This window comes from Thalassophryne amazonica, chromosome 6 (genome assembly GCF_902500255.1).
Source record: "Thalassophryne amazonica chromosome 6, fThaAma1.1, whole genome shotgun sequence".
NCBI classification, from domain to species: domain Eukaryota; kingdom Metazoa; phylum Chordata; class Actinopteri; order Batrachoidiformes; family Batrachoididae; genus Thalassophryne; species Thalassophryne amazonica.
The window spans coordinates 4,946,305-4,969,125 of NC_047108.1; the positions used below are offsets into that span (position 1 = coordinate 4,946,305).

General features: G+C 42.5%; 1 protein-coding gene across 1 annotated transcript in view; it reads right to left on the minus strand.

Moving 5' to 3' along the window:
- The window catches only part of LOC117511779 (DNA (cytosine-5)-methyltransferase 3B-like), a 175,809-nt gene that overhangs the window by 10,819 nt on the left and 142,169 nt on the right, over positions 1-22,821 (minus strand). The window contains 9 exon segments of the mRNA XM_034171678.1: positions 1,333-1,423; positions 1,807-1,952; positions 2,092-2,176; positions 4,293-4,476; positions 4,563-4,675; positions 7,275-7,354; positions 7,452-7,496; positions 13,853-13,975; positions 14,057-14,198. Of these exon segments, the coding sequence (XP_034027569.1) occupies positions 1,333-1,423; positions 1,807-1,952; positions 2,092-2,176; positions 4,293-4,476; positions 4,563-4,675; positions 7,275-7,354; positions 7,452-7,496; positions 13,853-13,975; positions 14,057-14,198 (1,009 nt within the window).

The following is a 22,821-nucleotide window of genomic DNA, read 5'->3' on the forward strand; positions in this document are numbered from 1 at the left end:
TTTAAATATGTGGGGGGTTTAGGCCTTGAGCTTATAGAGTTTTTTATATATATTTATTGTCCCTTGTCTGTTAATCTGTACTTGCTAATGAATGACAACTGAATTTCTCCATGAGGGGATGAATAAAGTATTTATCTATCTGTCTATCTATCTCTATCTAGATGATGGAATCCCTAAATTCCTTGCAATTGAACATTGAGAAACATTGTTTTTAAACTGTTGGACAATTTTTTATGCAGTTTGTTCACAAAGTGAAGATCCTCGCCCCATCTTTGCTTGTGAACGGCTGAGCCTTTTGAGGATGCTCCTTTTATACCCAATCATGAGTGTCCTCAGTTCCCAAACACTTATTGAGTGTTGTTAGAAGGAAAGGTGATGTAACACAGTGGTAAACATACCACTGTCCCAGCTTTTTTGAAATGTGTTGTAGGCATCCATTTGAAAATGAGCAAATATTGCACAAAAACATAAAGTTATCAGTTTGAACATTAAATATCTTGTCTTTGTGGTGTATTCAATTGAATATAGGTTGAAGAGGATTGCAAATCATTGTATTCTGTTTTTATTTATATTTTACACAACGTCCCAACTTCATTGGAATTGGGGTTGTTCCTAACGTGCATGTATTTGGATGTGGGAGGAAGCCGGAGCACCCAGAGGAAACTCACACCAACACGGGGAGAACATGCAGACTCCACACAGAATGACCCTAGATGGCAATCGAACCCACACACTTCTCGCTGCGAGACAGTGATGCTACCCACTAATCCACTGTGCTGCCCATTATGTAATTGTCAGCCACGATATTGTTTTTTTGCTTCTTTGGTGATGCTGATTCATGCTCTCTTGCCTTCTATTGTGATAAACAACATGCCAGAAGATTTCCAAACTTACTAGCCTACATTAGCAAGTAGTAGAAAGTGTACAAAGGAGCAACATCTGATTCACCTTCTTCTATCTTCAGTCTTCTGGCCACACTGCAATGCAACCATTAAAATGTGGAGTAAGTATGTCCCTTTTACGTTACTGTATCAATATAGTGGTGCAACATGGCGGCCTCCGTGAGGGGACCCGTCCCCATGTAAATATGAAGGGCTCATCCTGGGTTTATTTATTATTTCTAATTATTCACTAATGAACAGATGGTTAATTAATCATCCATTTCTTCTAATAAATACCCCAAAGTCCTACACACTGTTGCTTTCAGTTCATTATTTGAAATAAAATGTCAAAATATTGTATCACCATATATCGATTCTGCATTGATAGCGTAGCTTTTACATCGTCTTAACTTCAGAAATGACACAGTGATGCGGTGCGGCGTGCACTCACCATACAGTCCCTTTCTTGCAGGGTTGACGATTGACAGGTCATTACAGGGACTTCCTCCTATTACCAGGTCAAACGGACCCCATTCTAGAATCTGTGAGACAACACCACCACCTGCTGTTACACTGAGAGCATGACAGCACTGGATGCTGAGGCTGTTCCATGAATTGAAAAAAAAAAAAATGCTCTGAAATGTCATAACAGGACGACTCATGAAAACGTGTCGCTCCACCCAGGACCTGAGTGGGAATCAATTGATGTTCATCATTTCATGGAAGCTGCGATGAAATTTAAATTTTAGTCATTGGCATCTCACCATCAATAGGAGGCAGAATGTTTCATGTTTGCTTTTTAAAACCTGCAAATCCTTGCTTATGTTAGACAGATATTCTGTCTGACAAACATAATTTAGATTTCTGATCCATCTTCAGGAGACGACACGTTTGTATTTTATGTCTGTAAAATTAAAATTCTTACGTTCTTCTTGGTGATGTTCCTGACATCGTGCACGTACTGGATCTTTCCTTCATGTCTGACCACGCCCACTGAAATGGAGTCCTCACACACCTCGGACGCCACATACTGGTCCACCTTAAAACCCAGATCCCTCAGAACCAGGTATCCTGCGTGCGCACGCGCGCACACACACACACACACACACACACACACACACACACACACACACACACACACACACACACACACGGCATGTGTGACTACGTTTCACATCAGCAGGCATCGTTTGCAGAGGCACGTTCTTACCCGTGGCGATGCCGTCAAACAGGGAGAGGACTCTGATTGGTCGTCTCTGTTCTGCAGGGACTGCTGGGTAAATCTGGGGTTTTTCCTGTAAGACAGGAAGAAGAAACTGCTCGCGTATGATGATAAATCACAGCGTTTTGTTGCTGCAAGTGTTGATTTGATCAAAAAATGTAATCTTATTTCAAACAATTATCAGTTTTGCTGCTGATCAGTTTTGCTGAGTTTTTAAATTAAACATTTTATATATATATATATATATATATATACTGCTAATAAAGCACATTTCTGTCTTTGACAGAAATGCAAACACTAATAATGATAATAACAATAATAACAAAAGCAATAATAATAATAATAGGCTTCTGTGGCTGTGATTGGAGAAACTGCACACAGTTCACCTTTTGTCTGTTGGATCAACAGTTTCATTGTGGAGTGGAACAGAGGAGGATATTCTTCAAGAGAAGATGGCAAATTTCACCTCTAGTTTGCCACAAGGCACGTAGGAGACTCACGCCTAGATCTGATCTGTTTTCATCTTTGCTCCACTCCACCATGAACCTGTAGAAAACTAGTGATGTAACAGACAAACACTGCACCAGCCTCATTTTCTCCAGTCACAGCCACAGAAGGCTCAAACTCCTTCAGAGCTGTCACAGGTGACTTAGTGGCTTCCCCCACTTGTTTCTTTGTATGAAATCCAAGATTTATTCAGCAGTCATGGGACATCGGGGCCAGCAAGGCCGTCTGTGCTGGCTTAGATATTTCCTTAAACCTTCTAAATTAAAAATCCACACTACAAAACACCTTGACTGTTTAATTTACCTCGATTGTGAAAAAAGAAAAGAAAAAGGATGTGTCCTTGTCCAAATACTTATGGGCCTCACTATATTTCCGACATTTAAATGATTCAGCACATAAAAAAGTCTACATATTAACTGGCAAGTTGTCCATAATGGTAGGGACACAACTGGAAGTAGATTTTTGGCCTCAAATGAATAAACAGTCAAGACCTTGCCCCACATTTGAGCAGCTTCTGCTGCCATCTAGTGGGTGATGAGCGTTTCAAGGCTTCTAGTACATTTCCTGCTCAAAACCCAAAATTCAGTAAGAAAGGCATTTATAAATGTCAGAAATTAATTTTTTTGTTTTTGTCACACAGAGCTTTGACCTCCCAGTATTAAAGTATAAAAACTTAAATTTTGAGAGTTTTACGGTCAGTGAGTTTTAACATACGAGGTCTGTCCATAAAGTATCGTACCTTTTTTATTTTTTTTTAAACTATATGGATTTGATTCATATGTTTTCACGTCAGACAAGCTTGAACCCTTGTGCGCATGCATGAGTTTTTCCACGCCTGTCGGTGACGTCATTCACCTGTGAGCACGCCTTGTGGAAGGAGTGGTCCCGCCCCGTCGTCGGATTTTCATTGTCTGGAAATGGTGGAATGAAAAGGACTTTTTTTCCATCAGAATTTTTTCAGAAGCTGTTAGAGACTGGAAGCCAGACAAAGGAACACCTCCGTTTCGGAATGTCAGAGGACAAGTTTGGACATGTCCAGCTCTCCACAATTTCACTGATACTTAAGCAGTGAAATACGTAAGCATTGAAAGCCGAGATAGACATGTCCAAACTTGTCCTCTGACACGCCGAAACGGAGGTGTTCCTTTGTCTCGCTTCCAAAGCGAATCGGTCGTGACGTGCGAAGCCTCCGCGCGGCTTTCCATGACAAAATCTCTTGTTAAAAGTGAAATGTGCTCACAGGCGAATGACGTCACCGACAGGCGTGGAAAAACTCACGCATGCGCACAAGGGTTCAAGCATGTCTGACATGAAAACATATGAATCAAATCCATATAGTTTAAAAAAAATAATAAAAAGGTACGATACTTTATGGACAGATCTTGTACAAAAGTTTGCTGGAAGGACGTACAGAAAGACGGGATTTCTCCTGACAAGCATAATGTAGTTATAAATAATTACCTAAACAACTGTACCTTTTGGTTAGAAGGTACAGTTTTTACAGGAAGTAGCTCACTGGCTCTTCCAATCTTCACTTCAATCTAGGTCACGTCACGTGATTTGCTCATGTGGCCACACCCAGCTGGGTGGGCGTGGCCACCTTGGCATCTGTCTGTGTGTCTGAGGTGTGTAGCCTAGTCACTATTAGGTGAGAAAACAAAACATCATGGAAACAGACGTACAAACTCCTGTCCGTTGTCGTTGGCAAAGAACTCCTGCAGTTTCAGGCTCCAGTCGTGCCGCCGTTTCAGGATGCCGTACTGCATCAGCGGCTGGCACATGTAGCAGCGCCACGGATCCAGATGACGAGCACAGTTCGATGCGCCAGGGTCGACCAGAATGTCCAGACAGTCTACGCAGAAACACCTGAAGGAGGAGGAGATCAGGAAGGACTAGAGGTGAGCAGAGCCACAGGGGTGAGGACAGGAGGGAGGGTGGAGGGTGAATCTGACCTGCAGCAGTTGGCATTTCCACAGAGCAGAACCTCCCGGCCACCGCAGCAAACGGTGCAATACGACTGATAACCGTCATCATCGTACATGTAGGACATTTCCAGGTACACATCCTACAAAAGGACAGACACACACACACATATCACTGCAAAAAAGGTAAACATGGTATGTCTGCTAATAAAATCAAAAATTAGGGAGGTCGCAAACAAGTGTTTTTTTGTCCCTGATCCCAACATGAGTACCTGCTGACTCTGAGTCCTGATCCAATTCTTGTACTTTCCAAGATAAATGGACTGCATTTCTATAGCACTTTCCCTCTGACTCAGAAGCCCTGAGTGCTTTACAATGATGCCCCACATTCTCCCACACACTGCACACCAGGAGCAACTTGGGAATTAAAGACCTTCCCCAAGGGGCCTTTCCTGCTCTGACAAGGGATTTGAGTAGGGCTGCAGCTATCTAATATTTTTGAAATCGAGTATTCTATCGATTATTTTTATTGATTAATTTTGTGTTTTTAAACAATAACAGTAGTGGCAGGGCTCTCCCTAAGCAATGTCACAATGTCGCTGTGCCATCATGCAGAATTTTAAGTTTAGGGTGTTCCCTCTGTCTCTCTGTTTTCTGGGGTAATTATTTATTTATTTATTTTTAGAGTTTTGGAGCTTTCCCAAACCATAAGCCCAAACGGTCTGTGAACTCTTCAGTCTGCGGACAGGACATTCTTTTTTTTCTCTTATTGCACATTTTATTTTACTTGCACATTTCATTTGCACATTTTATTACTGTGATTTAGTCAGTGTTTAGTGTATATTATACATGCCATGAAATCAAATTCCTTGTATTCTGTGGATACTTGGTGAATAAAAGCTCTTCTGATTCTGCATGTGAAGGGGAACACAGCCTGCGAAAAACAGCTCTGGTAGGCAGCGTTTCCACAAAAGCTGCACTTTGCAGCCTGTTGATGAAACCTCTTATTAAATCCGACTAAAAGCATTTTTTTGAATAGTTAAACATGATTCACTTAAAGTGTGCATACTTTTGCATCATCTGTGGAGGTGGAGAGCAGCCAGATGGAACAAACCGTGTTTTTAAAAAAATATACAAACACACTGCTTCAGTTTAAATGCGCAATAAATCTATTTCAGACGATCAGTGTGGACCCTCGTTCTCTTAAAAGGCTTTATTTTACTCAGCATGTAGCTTTGTAAACTTGCATCGCCGGTGCTACATTGATTAGCTCTTACATTAGTTATGTGGATGCTCTACGTCTACAGTCTTCTTCTCAGTTTTTTGTGGGAGCATTACAGTGCCACAAACAGGCCTGGCATATGTACTACAGCATTAAACGAAGCCTTGAGGCAAAGAATTTGCCTCAAACTTTTTTTGTCAACGAATTATTCGAGTTACTCAATTAATTGTTTCAGCCCTAGATTTGAACCAAGGATTTTTTTGATCTCAAGCTCACCAGTTTACCTCTAGATATCTCGCTTTCAGAGACACACTAAAAACACATGGAAGTCAATCTGATGTATATGTACATGCCATGCATTAAAAAAACACCTTCAGTCCAAGCTGATCCTTTTTAGTTGTTAAAATACATTAATTCTCATCATTATTATTTTCTTTCCTTTTGAAGTCTTGCGTTTTTTGTCTTATGGTGCCCAGTATGTCCCTTGAATTTGGAAGAGCCATTGGATGAATTACTTGATGGATAAAATCCTTCTAAGAATGTGAGCAATTCCAGGGAGTGCGATCTTCTGAAGCTCTTATATTCTGATGTTCCTGGGGATCTTACTGGTGTACTTTTCAGTCCCCTTCTTGACAAGCCCAAGAACACCACTAAGAACTGGTTGTGTTATTATTATTATTATTAAGGGCCATCTTATGTTAGTTGACAGTTTTCAGGGACATAACGGCCTCGTGTGTGCCTTTTGTTTCGTTGACTAGCTTTATTAACATTTACAGACCCATACGAACTGTGGATTGATGTGATTAGCACTTAGCCTAGCAGTTTCATTTTTCACTTTCTTCTTCTGCAGTTCCGTCAAGCGTTGTTGTGCACACAATGCTGCTCAGCATAACAGCGACCCCCGGTGGCTAATGTGAGGACCGTCACAAACACATCATGATAGTCGTCTGCTATAACCATGGCCAAAACTGGATGAAACTCTCTTTCTGGAAGAATATGAGGGACATAGGGGTGCTTTTGAGTGTTCCATTTAGTGTTGGTACGATAACCGCCATTGTTTGAGGTAAGACAAGTTTTGTCGATTAGCTTCCTCTGTACCACACTTAAAACTTAAGTGTGGTAACGTAAAACTTTAGCTGACTAAGTGCTTTGTGCAATGAGTAACATCAAAAATTTAAACAGCTAAGTGAGAGATTAGACTGCTCTATGAAACTGGACCTAGGTTTAAAAACTATGCTTTTGAAGCTGTTTTTGTGAATGATTAGTGGCGTCAAACTGGTGAGTGAATGAGCAGAGGCTGAGTAATTCATCAATATGGAACATGCAGATTGCAAAAAAACCATGATGTGATAGAGGAAATCTGAGCTCAGATTCAAATTCAACACCCCAAAATTACCCTAAATTAGTTCTCAAAGTCCATTCAAGAAAAACAAATTAACCGTTTAAAACTGTTTTATGACTCTGGTGGCGGCTTGTGGAACTCCTGTAGTGAAATTCACAGAAGAAAAAAGAATTCTGACCTTGCATGTTTGGCACAGGCCTCCTTCAAAGAGCGGGTGGAAGGTTGCTGCTCTCGTCTTTCCACACGAGAGACAGAACTCTGCCAAAACACACAAACACAAGTCAACCAGACAAAAAGCTCCAAAAACACACAACACGGCACAAATACACAAGAGGGATGGAAGCACAGCGCTTACCTTCTATACTTCTTTTATTCCTCAGAACTTCATTCACCATTTGTTCTTAAAAAAAAAAAAGAGGAAGAATGTTTTAAAAACAAGGTAACTGACAAGTAAAACTTCACGCTGCACCCAGCAAAGTCTGAAGTAATCTGAAGTGGAGTCATAAAAACAAATCCAAACCAAACTGATACTACTGTCAAACTGTAACACGAGCGCCAGGATGAAGTTTTATTTACTTCAAGTTTTACCATCAAATTGACCCTGTAGTGGTTTTACTCTCACTCATGTCTGATGACCTGCATTTTTAATCAAAAACTGATTTTCTTGAAACTTGTTGATGAGATTAGACCTGGACTGGAACAGGTGACATTTAACTTTGGGGTAGATATGAGTCACCAGAAATAACTTTCTCCAAGTGTGGAAAAAAAACCCAAACAAATAAGAAAACAGTAAAACAAGATTAAATTTAAAATAGTAACTCAGGTTTGGTCAGGTCAGGTTAAAGACCAAAACACATGGCTGATTATATATGCGTTTTATGGCACGTACCATGAACCCACATACATTTGTCAGGACACGTGGTGGCTTGACACAGGACACGGGAGACCAATGCAGACTCACAGGCATGGTAGGTTGAGATCAGTGCTTCTCAAATACTATCATTTGTCCATAAAATTGTTATAAATACACCTCTCCATAACATTGTATCCTTATTAATATTAAAGAAAACGAAAAAAGAAAGAACTTTAGATCAACTTACAGCAAAAATAACATTATTAACACAGTTTTTAGTCTGTAACAGAAAAAAATTGCATCACTTTGCTTGAAATAAAAAAAAAAATCCTTAAACTATAAACATTTTTGACCAACTGCCATTTGATTCGAGCGCCTTGGGGCAACTGTTTGTTGTGATTTGGCGCTATACAAGAAAAAAGTTGATTGATTGATTGATTGATACTGAAAAACAAAATTCAATAAATCAGTAAATAATAATAAATTCAAATTGATCAGAACACTTACTCCAGAGCACAATATACTGTATAAAACACTTTAACAGACAAAACAAAAATGAAAAAAACAAAACAATTTATGCAGATTTTGTTTTTAGGTTTTTTTTTTTGTTGTTTTTATTTTTGCAGCACTTGCATCATCCAGCACGACAGAGACCATGTCAACTGCTGCTCAGCTCCTCTGATACGGCGCTATGATGCTAATGGTGCTCGCTGGTTTACTGAAGCAACTTTCACAAAGCCGGATGACTGCTGGCAATATTCGGCATGTTTTCCCTGAAAAAAAACTCAAGCGGCTTATCTGCGTGACTGGGGTGTAATGTCTTTAAGTGACGCCTTAATTTATTTGGCTTCATGCTGTCCGCTGCCAACATTTTAAGACACAGCGGTCTTTCCTCGTCTCCCACCGCAGTGCAAAAAAACCTACATAGAACTGTGTTCCATTATGCTAGAGTCCTCAATACTCCCTGTGGCACTGCCACCTAGTACAGATGTGCAATTACACTCTTTTCTAGTATGGGGAAAAAAGCATTTTCCCCACGGTCACACACGGCCCCCTCCCCCCGGCATCACATCGTGCCCCTGGAGAAGGACTAGTTTAGTTGAATAAAAGGCTTTATTTGTTAAACAGGCAATAGCAGACAGGGTGCAGACTGGGACATGGTCCATAAACCAGGCAGGGTTTGTTCACACAGCATCAAGGAATAAAGCAGGCAAAACAAAGGCAGAGTCAAGAAACAGGCTGAGTTCCGGGCAACGGCGAGCCGGCGATCAGAGTACACAAGCAAGGTCAAAAAACAAACAGGACAAGAACGAGAGGTGAGAAAGTGAACTAGGTCAACAATCAGACAGTGAACTGTGGAACTGTGAGGGCTTAAATAAGAAGCAGACTAATCAAGGTGATGTGAAGCAGGTGATGGAAGGTTCTGGAAAGAGGTGTGGTTTTGTCAATCAAAGAAGAGGGAAGAAAGACATGAAAGTACGGGAAGGCAAAACAAAGCGATGCAAAGCAAGAGAAGTAAGTGCCAGAAAAACTAACTGTGAATAACGTGACATGTTCCAGACAAACAATAATGCGTGAGCAAACAAAAGGGGTAAAACTAATAAATACTGTGACTAGTCAGAAAAGGGGAAAAAACAAGAAACCTAATATTAAACTAAACTAGGACAGAAATGATACTGGCTGAGACATAAAACTAAATACAATAAATGATGATGACAAAACAAGCTGAAAGAAGATAACTGATAAACAGAAAATGCAATAAATAACAAACAGAACATGATCTGATAAGAAACACTGAAGATAAATAATAACCAAAACCTGTGACTAAAGCATACTACAATGAATGTGATAAACAGAACAAAACTAAGACTAAAGTAACTTAAGGGACCAAGAGTGAAAGAATAAAATAACCAACTACAGGATAAATGATAACCAAAGAGTGAACCAGTGACGAAAGGAAAACACAAAGAAAAGCAAGAAACAGAACCAAACTGAGATTTACATGACTAAGTAAAAACTTAAGAAAAGCAAAACCAGAAACACATAGAGGAAAGTACACCAAGAACGAAGAACTAAACCCCGAGCCATGGCTGAGCATGACAAAACTGTACTTTAAACTACACATGAAGATGGTTAAAAGCAGTTTTAAAATGTATTATTAAAAGTCAAGATTTCTGTGTTTTCAATAGTAAAAAAAAGGCTGAGTGAAGGATCACGTCCCGATTTCACAATAACCAATCATTGAGGTGGAGCAGGTAGCTGAGTAGATAAGGAGCTGGACCGCCAATATGTAGACCTGGGTTTGAATCTCCCTGTGTCCTTGGACAAGACACTTGATGTACTTTGTCTCTAATGTGTCAGTCCACCCAGGTGTAAACAGATACCAGCCACAGCTAGGGAAGTAACCTGTGTCGGACTGGTGTCCCATCCAGGGGGAGTCACACTTCCGTTGCGTCATCCACTTGACGCTACGGAATCTGGAGATAAGCATCAGCACCAATGGGCCTCACAACCTATAGAGGACTTAGTAAAAACATCGATAAGGCTCCGGTGTCATGGCGTATTATGTAATTATAAAAACACTAAGAACACAGACACTGCACCCATCTACAGGTGGGACCTGGGTGCACATGCCAATTTACCGTCCCACCATGGAAGATGACATCATGCCCGACTGGACAGATCTTCCACCTGCTCCGGGCATGATGGAATCTGCTCAATCTTCATGTTAAAAAGTCACAAAAATTGTGGGGGGGAGACGACGGCCCTCACAGAGTTGTGCACGTGCAATAACTAAAAATATCCCAAGTGAAGGGCGGTGCATCTCACCCAACAAATGTAATGATTGAACATGTGACCTGAAACACAGTCTGTCTTCATCTCCCAACCCACAATTTTCCCTCATTAGTTGTCAATTTTTTTTTCTTTTATTGACATTTAATTCATTCTGCTGATAACCCGTAAGTTGGAGAGGAAATGGCATCTCACTAATTTAGAAGATCTTCACTTAGCCTGGAAAAAGAGTCTGTTGCTCTATAAAAAAGCCCTCCGTAAAGCTAGGACATCTTACTACTCATCACAATTTGAAGAAAATAAGAACAACCCCAGGTTTCTTTTCAGCACTGTAGCCAGGCTGACAAAGAGTCAGAGCTCTATTGAGCCGAGTATTCCTTTAACTTTAACTAGTAATGACTTCATGACTTTCTTTGCTAATAAAATTTTAACTATTAGAGAAAAAATTACTCATAACCATCCCAAAGACATATCGTTATCTTTGGCTGCTTTCAATGATGCCGGTATTTGGTTAGACTCTTTCTCTTCGATTGTTCTGTCTGAGTTATTTTCATTAGTTACTTCCTCCAAACCATCAATCTAATCTATTAGACCCCATTCCTACCAGGCTGCTCAAGGAAGCCCTACCATTAATTAATGCTTCGATCTTAAATATGATCAATCTGTCTTTATTAGTTGGCTATATACCACAGGCTTTTAAGGTGGCAGTAATTAAACCATTACTTAAAAAGCCATCACTTGACCCAGCTATCTTAGCTAATTATAGGCCAATCTCCAACCTTCCTTTTCTCTCAAAAATTCTTGAAAGGGTAGTTGTAAAACAGCTAACTGATCATCTGCAGAGGAATGGTCTATTTGAAGAGTTTCCGTCAGGGTTTAGAATTCATCATAGTACAGAAACAGCATTAGTGAAGGTTACAAATGATCTTCTTATGGCCTCAGACAGTGGACTCATCTCTGTGCTTGTTCTGTTAGACCTCAGTGCTGCTTTTGATACTGTTGACCATAAAATTTTATTACAGAGATTAGAGCATGCCATAGGTATTAAAGGTACTGCGCTGCGGTGGTTTAAATCATATTCGTCTAATAGATTACAATTTGTTCATGTAAATGGGGAATCTTCTTCACAGACTAAGGTTAATTACGGAGTTCCACAAGGTTCTGTGCTAGGACCAATTTTATTCACTTTATACATGCTTCCCTTAGGCAGTATTATTAGACAGCATTGCTTAAATTTTCATTGTCACGCAGATGATACCCAGCTTTATCTATCCATGAAGCCAAAGGATACACACCAATTAGCTAAACTGCAGGATTGTCTTACAGACATAAAGACATGGATGACCTCTAATTTCCTGCTTTTAAACTCAGATAAAACTGAAGTTATTGTACTTGGCCCCACAAATCTTAGAAACATGGTGTCTAACCAGATCCTTACTCTGGATGGCATTAAACTCAGATAAAACTGAAGTTATTGTACTTGGCCCCACAAATCTTAGAAACATGGTGTCTAACCAGATCCTTACTCTGGATGGCATTACCCGAGCCTCTAGTAATACTGTGAGAAATCTTGGAGTCATTTTTGATCAGGATATGTCATTCAATGCGCATATTAAACAAATATGTAGGACTGCTTTTTTGCATTTGCGCAATATCTCTAAAATTAGAAAGGTCTTGTCTCAGAGTGATGCTGAAAAACTAATTCATGCATTTATTTCCTCTAGGCTGGACTATTGTAATTCATTATTATCAGGTTATCCTATAAGTTCCCTGAAAAGCCTTCAGTTAATTCAAAATGCAGCAGCTAGAGTACTGACAGGGACTAGAAGGAGAGAGCATATCTCACCCATATTGGCCTCTCTTCATTGGCTTCCTGTTAATTCTACAATAGAATTTAAAATTCTTCTTCTTACTTATAAGGTTTTGAATAATCAGGTCCCATCTTATCTTAGGGACCTCATAGTACCATATCACCCCAATAGAGCGCTTCGCTCTCAGACTGCAGGCTTACTTGTAGTTCCTAGGGTTTGTAAGAGTAGAATGGGAGGCAGAGCCTTCAGCTTTCAGGCTCCTCTCCTGTGGAACCAGCTCCCAATTCGGATCAGGGAGACAGACACCCTCTCTACTTTTAAGATTAGGCTTAAAACTTTCGTTTTTGCTAAAGCTTATAGTTAGGGCTGGATCAGGTGACCCTGAACCATCCCTTAGTTATGCTGCTATAGACTTAGACTGCTGGGGGGTTCCCATGATGCACTGATTGTTTCTTTCTCTTTGTGCTCTGTATGCACCACTCTGCATTTAATCATTAGTGATTGATCTCTGCTTCCCTCCACAGCATGTCTTTTTCCTGGTTCTCTCCCTCAGCCCCAACCAGTCCCAGCAGAAGACTGCCCCTCCTTGAGCCTGGTTCTGCTGGAGGTTTCTTCCTGTTAAAAGGGAGTTTTTCCTTCCCACTGTCGCCAAGTGCTTGCTCACAGGGGGTCGTTTTGACCATTGGGGTTTTTCCGTAATTATTGTATGGCTTCTGCCTTACAATATAAAGCGCCTTGGGGCAACTGTTTGTTGTGATTTGGCGCTATATAAATAAAATTGATTTGATTTGATTCTATTAGTAAATGGAGCCTGTCGCGGCCTCAACTTTACTTAAATTCTGGGTCTTTTAGTGAAGCTTAGGGCTAGCGGCCGGCGATCACCCTAGTATTTCTTCTGTTATATCAAATTATACAGTATTTTTCTGTATTTACTGTTTTTTCTCTCTGTTTAAGGTGAAGATCCATCCAGAGATGGGAGTTGTATTCGTGTTGGCGATCCTCCTGTCCTGTGCACCAACAGCATTTGTTGTATATTCGTCCGTGAATTGTTCTGTAATTTATGTTTGTAGCATGGCCCAAGCAGAGGGTCACCCCTTTCAGTCTGATCTGCTTGAGGTTTCTTCCTCAGAGGGAGTTTTTCCTTACCACTGTTGCTCTGGGGGTTAGTAAGGTCAGACCTTACCTGTGTGAAGCGACTTGAGGCAACTCTGTTGTGATTTGGCGCTATATAAATGAAAATAAATTGAAAATTGAATTGAAATATTTGACATATTTAACAAAGTAGGCAGCTGACTCTACCTCTGCTGTAGGACTCCTCTGGTGCGGCTTTGCTTTTACAAACACCGGCTTTGGGCCGCTTGGCGCTGGGAAAATACTCCGGCGGGGAGATGTCGAGTACGTGGTGGTGCAACGGGTTACTCACTGCAGAGTAAGAGATAACTAAAATGAAAATGGAAAACTTAGATTGTAGCTGCAGCAGTGAAGGCAGGTATTGGTTCTTACTGGTGTTGTGCGTAGGTTTGAGTCCCTCTTCGCCCTTTGGCAGGAAGCCCCCACTGGCCCAGTCCAGCATGGGTTTGACCTGGTCCTCTGGACTGTCCGACTCACAGGGAGGAAACATCTTCTCTGCCCGGATACTGGCCATCTGACCAAACATAACAGCTTAAATGAAATTTAAAAGTTACAACAAAAGGAAAATTGTTTGGCCGTCTGTGTGTCATCACGTCCCACCAGCCATCGACATGCAAAGTGACTTTAGACCATGTCTTTTTTTTTTACTTCAATCTCACAACTTATGATTGCAGAAATGGCATTAGTTATGCAGACAACAAAGATAATACTGTCCTGTGTGCATGAAGCAAACCTCAGCAGCAACAAAGCATCATGGGAATACAGGTCCAAGCGGCCTCTTTCTACACCAGTGAGAGAATATACTTTGTGAGAAATTACCCTGTTTTCGACTGTAATATATATATATATATATATATATATATATATATATATATATATATATATATATATATATATATATATTCAAAAGCAACATTTTTGTGATGGTGCACCAAGATGTGCAAAGTCAGTTATACTGTTGGCTAAAATCAAATAGAGCAAAGCATTTTCAGAAGATGAGCAGCTCTCATAAGTTTTTGAATACCTGAAGTGTGTTTGTTAAAAAAATCTTAAAAATGATATAATAGTACATTTTTCCAATCTAAGTGCTCATTGATGTGTGATGTGAGTTTGGTGGCACTACAAACCATAAATGTGACATTATTGAGTTTTTATCAAAGCATTTCCTTTCACCGTGGTAACTTGTTGACGGTCCCTGAGCTACATGTCAAGAATAATGTCATTCACAAAGAATGAAGGATGTCTCATTTGAGGAAAAAAAAAAACATTTTGTTCGGTTGTAGTTTGTTGTCTGTATTACAACGTTTGGAACGATGTGTCATTTCATTTAAAACTGATTTACTCGTACGTTATTCAGGTGACCAATATCATTGGTGCTTGCAGCCCCTGGTGGTATGAAGCTGTATAGTCACAAGGGCACACAGAAAAAGTGTGAGTATTAAAAGCGTGAGTGCGGTGAGTGATTTTATTTAGTAAGTTCAATGTAACTATATAATTGAAAATATATTAAAAATACATGGATGACACAAGAGAGTGAAAACACTGATTTCCACTGTGGTCCATTTAAAAGTAAAATGACAAAATGGACGTAATAATAAAATAAAACAACAACAACAACAACAATAATAATTATAATAGTCTGTATATGATAACAAGAACCTAAACAATTTCTAAATACATTAAGACAGTAAATTAACATTCAAAAAAATTTGTAATTAACAGGAAATAAAAGGGTTGAGTTCTTCAAAAAACTATTGAGGTCTAAGTTTCTAAAAACTTTCTGGAATCACACACCATTCCAACTCACAGAAACTTTGCACAATTTATTACCACCCTTGAAAAATGTCAGCTACCTATTTTATAAATGCTACCCAATCTGGAGCCGTGGATCCCAGTTGTTCTTCTTCTTTATAGTGAGACATTTACCACCTGCAGTTAGCTTTATTTCTGTTTGGTTTTTGTAAAGTCATGAGAATAGTGTACTTGAAGCCTGCGGTAGGGAGTCATATGTTGTCATATGTTTAAGGTCCCATTCCTTCATTTGGGGAATGGGACCAAGAGCGTGTGAGTGTTCTGGCCCATATGTGTGTTTGTTATAATTTGTTTTTCTATCTCATTTTTTTTTTCATATAATATTTGTTTTTGTTTGGTTTACTGTGTTTTGTCTTTTTCACACCCTTGATGCTTAAAGTGGCCAAATATTTGTATCGCCTTTTTTATCAATATGGGACTATACCCACACTGTAATACTGCTGGAAAAATGCACATATGGCAGATTGTAGTGCTATGGGTAGATTAGATTCTTATCCTGAAATATGAAGGCCATGCATGGTCCTGTACAGAGGTCTAAGGTTTTCACCCATTTGAAAAATCTTCACATCTTCTCGTCGCCTGTCGTGTCTGTCTCCAGTGTCCGTTACGGTACGTGTTGGTTTGTCCTGAATGTATGTGTGCACACCTGTCGGTGTCATCTGTCTGTCAGGTGTGAGTGTGTGTGGGCACACCCCCCAGTCTGCCTCCGTGTTTTATGTATGGGTGTGTGAGCGAGTGTTCTGCATTCCAGTTGTGTATGTGTGTGTCGGAGTGAGTGTACAAGCATGCGGTTCCCTTCTGTGTGCTCCAGTTCCTGCATGTGAGGGTGTGTACGTGATCCTCTGTCTCATCTCACTGTGACGTATGTGTATGAGTGATGAGGTGTGCTGCCTCCCGGATGTGTGTGTGCACATGTGCATCTGTTCTCTTGTTGTCTGTGTGTGTGTGAGTGTTCTTCCGTTGTCTCTGTCTCGTGTCCTCTGTCAGGGATTCCCTGTCTTATCTTGCTGTCCCCTAACTGCACAACATTGTCATGGTCATGCCTGTCAGTTGTGCACGCTGTCTGTTCTCTACGCCGTGTCTGAGGGTCTCAGTTCCCACAATCACGTTTATGTTGTTCCGTTATGCTGTGTCTATTTACTCTGCCACGTGATTATTGTATTTCTGTTCCAGTACTTGTCTTCACGATTGTGCCATTTTCTGTTATATTAGTAGTTCTGGTTTGTACACGGGTTTATTTCCAAGTTTGTTTCTGTAAGATATTACACTCGGAGCAGATGTTGTCTCTAATGTCTCAGTCCACCCAGCTGTAAATAGATACCAGCCACAGCTAGGGAAGTAATCTATGTCGGACTGGTGTCCCATCCAGGGAGAGTCACACTTCCGTCATGTCATCCATTTGACGCTACGGAATCTGGAGATAAGCATCAGCACCAATGGGCCTCACAACCTATAGAGGACTTAGTAAAAACATCGATAAGGCTCCGATGTCATGGCGTATTATGTAATTGTAAAAACATTAAGAACGTAGACACTGCACCCATCTACAGGCAGGACCTGGGTGCACATCCCAATTTACCGTCCCACCATGGAAGATGACATCATTCCCCACTGGACAGATCTTCCACCTGCTCCGGACAGCACGATGGAATCTGCCCAATCTTCATGTTGATTTGGTTACTGCCTCTGTTGGATTTTGTGATCATTACTTTATTTTCTACTTCCCCATAGGTGTCAGTTTTAGTCACTTTGTGTTCATTCAGTTGTCATGTGTATGTGTTTATCAGCAGGGTCCAGGGGTGCTGCCCTTGGTGGGGTTCACAGGTTTTGAGCATTTTAGAGGCTTTTCAGGGCCACTTGAGAAACCTAATTTCATGAATTTCTATTTTTTGTATGTTGGGGTATGTGGAAAACTGACTGTAATAAAAGAATCTGTCCATGTAGACCTTCTTTCAGTGATACCTGCCTCGTGCTGTAGCACATGTACTTTACTATAAATGCCATAGCATTGGACAGATATCACTGAACTTGCCAAAAACTATTTTTCAAGTGTCTTTCCTTAACCTGCAATGAGCTTTGAAATATACTGGAACTTCATGTAAGTATGTGTATCAAGTATGTAAATATGCAAGTATGTAAATCATTTAAAGAGATTAAAACATATATATATACACTCAACAAAAATATAAACGCAACACTTTTGGTTTTGCTCCCATTTTGTAGGAGATGAACTCAAAGATCTAAAACTTTTTCCACATACACAATATCACCATTTCCCTCAAACATTGTTCACAAACCAGTCTAAATCTGTGATAGTGAGCACTTCTCCTTTGCTGAGATAATCCATCCCACCTCACAGGTGTGCCATATCAAGATGCTGATTAGACACCATGATTAGTGCACAGGTGTGCCTTAGACTGCCCACAATAAAAGGCCACGCTGAAAGGTGTAGTTTTGTTTTATTGGGGGGGATACCAGTCAGTATCTGGTGTGACCACCATTTGCCTCATGCAGTGCAACACATCTCCTTCGCATAGAGTTGATCAGGTTGTCAATTGTGGCCTGTGGAATGTTGGTCCACTCCTCTTCAATGGCTGTGAGAAGTTGCTGGATATTGGCAGGAACTGGTACACGCTGTCGTATACGCCGGTCCAGAGCATCCCAAACATGCTCAATGGGTGACATGTCCGGTGAGTATGCCGGCCATGCAAGAACTGGGACATTTTCAGCTTCCAAGGATTGTGTACAGATCCTTGCAACATGGGGCCGTGCATTATCCTGCTGCAACATGAGGTGATGTTCTTGGATGTATGGCACAACAATGGGCCTCAGGATCTCGTCACGGTATCTCTGTGCATTCAAAATGCCATCAATAAAATGCACCTGTCTTCTTCGTCCATAACAGACGCCTGCCCATACCATAACCCCACCGCCACCATGGGCCACTCGATCCACAACATTGACATCAGAAAACCGCTCACCCACACGACACCCCACACGCTGTCTGCCATCTGCCCTGAACAGTGTGAACCGGGATTCATCCGTGAAGAGCACACCTCTCCAACGTGCCAAATGCCAGCGAATGTGAGCATTTGCCCACTCAAGTCGGTTACGACGACGAACTGGAGTCAGGTCGAGACCCCGATGAGAACGACGAGCATGCAGATGAGCTTCCCTGAGACGGTTTCTGACAGTTTGTGCAGAAATTCTTTGGTTATGCAAACCGATTGTTTCAGCAGCTGTCCAAGTGGCTGGTCTCAGACGATCTTGGAGGTGAACATGCTGGATGTGGAGGTCCTGGGCTGGTGTGGTTACACGTGGTCTGCAGTTGTGAGGCTGGTTGGTTGTACTGCCAAATTCTCTGAAACGCCTTTGGAGACGGCTTATGGTAGAGAAATGAACATTCAATACACGAGCAACAGCTCTGGTTGACATTCCTGCTGAAAGTATCATTAATAAATAAAATTGACGTGGGACAATTTCAGCATGCGGGCAAAATATATCTTGAAAATTTTTAATGGTTTATCTATTAAAGAGTAAAAACTGAAGGAAATTAATTGTAAGGCCTGAAAGATGTTTTTGAGCCATAAGGTCAAGTGAGAGGGGGAAGTGTTGGCTTTTTAAATACTTTAAAGACTCTGTACTCATCGAGAGGATTTAGAGCTGCTATAACGGACTGATGCAGCAGGTGGCAGCAATGCAACAATCAGGATGTCGGCTGCCGTTAAACACCACAAAAGAAGAAGGTTGTTTCATTGTTTCATTTTCTCCACTGGGTCACATTTTGAAAAAAGTGCGTTGTGTGTCAAAATATATATATATATATATATATATATATATATATATATATATATATATGTGAGGTCTATTAGAAAAGTATCCGACCTTATTATTTTTTTCCAAAAACCATATGGATTTGAATCACGTGTGATTACATCAGACATGCTTGAACCCTCGTGAGCATGCGAGAGTTTTTTCACGCCTGTCGGTTACGTCATTCGCCTGTGGGCAGTCTTTGAGTGAGGAGTGGTCCACCCCTCCCGTCGTTTTTTCATTGTTTAGGAATGGCTCAGAGACTGCTGCTTTGTTTGATCAAAATTTTTTCAAAACTGTAAGGCACAACTGAGTGGACACCATTCAATAAATTCAGCTGGTTTTCGGTAAAAATTTTAACGGCTGATGAGAGATTTTGGTCTGGTAGTGTCACCGTAAGGACGGCCCACGGTGCCTGACGGCGATCTGCGCTTCAAGGCGACAGTGTCTCGCTGTTTCAAGTTGAAAAGTTCCACATTTCAGGCTCTGTTGACCCAGTAAGTCGTCAGAGAACAGAGAACTTTCAGAAGATGTCAGCATGAGGAGTTTATTCGGACATTCCATTGACAACGGACATTTTGTAATGAAAGAACGTGCGGGCACGCAACAGGAAAAACACCTCTTTCATTAAAAAATGTCCTTAAACAGTGGAATGTCCGCATAAAATCCTCATGCCGGCCTCTTCTGAATCTTCTCTGTTCTCTCATGATGTCCTGGGTGAATTAAGCCTTAAATTAGGATGTTTTCAGCTCGAAACAGGCCGACAACGGCGCCTGGAAGCGCTGCACGACGTTCCGCTCCATGGGAAGTCCTTACAGCATCAGAAACACCCCATAATCTCTCATCAGCCGTTAAACTTTTCACCGAAAACCAGCTAAATTTCTCGAATAGTGTCCACTCGGATATTCCTCACAGGTCCAGAAAAAATTTTGATAAAGCAACGTGCGCCGTCTCGAGCAGCGTGTGAAACAAAGGAATTCAGCTGAGAGGGCGGGACCACATCTCACTCAAGGCCTGCCCACAGGGAAATGACGTCACCGACGCGTGAAAAAACTCACGCATGCGCACGAGGGTTCAAGCATGATTGGTGTAATCACACGTCCTTCAAATCCATATAGTTAAAAAAAAAATAAAAGGGTCGGTTTATTATGTAATAGACCTCGTGTATATATATATATATATATATATATATATATATATATATATATATATACATCCATCCATTTTTCCCGCTTTATCCGGAGTTGGGTCGCGGAGGCAGCAGCTCAAGCAAAGCCGCCCAGACCTCCCGATCCACACACAGCCCCCCCAGCTCCTCCGGGGGAACCCCAAGGTGTTCCCAAGCCAGCCGAGAGATGTAGTCCCTCCAGCGTGTCCTGGGTCTTCCCCGGGGCCTCCTCCCAATGGGACGTGCCCGGAACACCTCTCCAGCGAGGCGTCCAGGGGGCATCCAGAAAAGATGCCCAAGCCACCTCAAGTGACTCCTTTCAACGTGGAGGAGCAGCAGCTCGACTCCAAGCTCCTCCCAAGTGACCGAGCTCCTCACCCTATCTCTAAGGGAGCGCCCAGCCACCCTGCGGAGGAAACTCATCTTGGCCGCTTGTACTCGCGATCTCGTTCTTTCGGTCATGAGCCAAATCTCATGACCATAGGTGAGTATCGGAACGTAGATCGATCGGTAAATCGAGAGCTTTTCCCCCCTACTCAGCTCTTTCTTCACCACGACGGTCCAATACAGCGACCGCATCACTGCAGATGCTGCACCGATCCGTCTATCGATCTCACGCTCCATCCATCCCTCACTCGTGAACAAGACCCAGAGATACTTAAACTCCTCCACTTGAGGCAAGGACACTCCACCGACCTGAAGAGGGCAAAGCACCTTTTTCCAGTCGAGAACCATGGCCTCGGATTTGGAGGTGCTGATTTTCATCCCGGACGCTTCACACTCGGCTGCAAACCACCCCAGTGCACGCTGAAGGTCCTGATTTGACGAAGCCAACAGAACCACATCGTCTGCAAACAGCAGAGATGAGATTCTGTGGTTCCCAAACCAGATCCCCTCTACACCCTGGCTGCGCATAGAAATTCTGTCCATAAAAATAATGAACAGAACCGGTGACAAAGGGCAGCCCTGGCGGAGGCTAACGTGCACTGGAAACAGGTTTGACTTACTACCGGCAATGCAAACCAAGCTCCTGCTGCGGTCGTACAGGGACCGGATAGCCCTTAGCAAAGGACCCCGGACCCCATACTCCCGGAGCACCCCCACAGGGTGCCCCGAGGGACACGGTCGAACGCCTTCTCCAGATCCACAAAACACATGTGGACTGGTTGGGCGAACTCCCATGAACCCTCGAGCACCTGATGGAACGTGTAGAGCTGGTCCAGTGTGCCGCAACCAGGACGAAAACCACACTGCTCCTCCTGAATCCGAGGTTCAACCATCGGTCGAATTCTCCTCTCCAGTATTCTGGAATAGACCTTACCGGGGAGGCTGAAGAGTGTGATCCCCCTATAGTTGGAACACACCCTCCGATCCCCTTCTTAAACAGAGGGACCACCACCCTGGTCTGCCAATCCAGAGGCACTGTCCCAGATCGCCACACGATGTTGCAGAGGCGTGTCAGCCAAGACAGTCCCACAACATCCAGAGACTTAAGGTACTTAAGGAGCCTTGCCACTGAGGAGCTTTCTAACCACCTTGGTGACTTCGGCCTGGGTAATGGATGAGTCCGCCTCTGAGTCCCCAGTCTCTGCTTCCTCTTCGGAAGATGTTACGATGGGATTGAGGAGATCCTCGAAGTATTGCTTCCACTGCCCGACATCCCCAGTCAGGGTCAACAGCTCCCCACTCGCACCGTAAACAGTGCTGGTGGAGAGCTGCTTCCGCCTCCTGAGGCGTCGGACGGTTTGCCAGAATCTCCTCGAGGCTGACCGATAGTCCTCCTCCATGGCCTCCCCGAACTCCTCCCAGACCCGAGTTTTTGCCTCTGCGACCGCACGGGCTGCGGCATGCTTGGCCTGCCAGTACCTGTCAGCTGCCTCCGGGGTCCCACCTACCAACAAAGATAAGTAGGACTCCTTCTTCAGCTTGACGGCATGCCTTACTTCCGGCGTCCACCACTGGGTTCGGGGATTGCCGCTGCGACAGGCACCAGAGACCTTGTGACCACAGCTATGAGCGGCCGCATCGACAATGGAGGTGGAGAACATGGTCCACTCAGACTCCATGTCTCCAACCTTCCCCGGGATCTGGGAGAAGCTCTCCCGGAGGTGGGAGTTGAAGACCTCACTGACAGAGGGTTCCGCCAGTCATTCCCAGCAGACCCTCACGATACGTTTGGGCCTGCCAGGTCTGACCGGCGTCCTCCCCTCCCACCGGATCCAACTCACCACCAGGTGGTGATCGGTCAACAGCTCTGCCCCTCTCTTCACTCGAGTGTCTGAGACACGTGGCCGAAGGTCAGATGATACGACTACAAAGTCGATCATCGACCTCTGGATCAGGG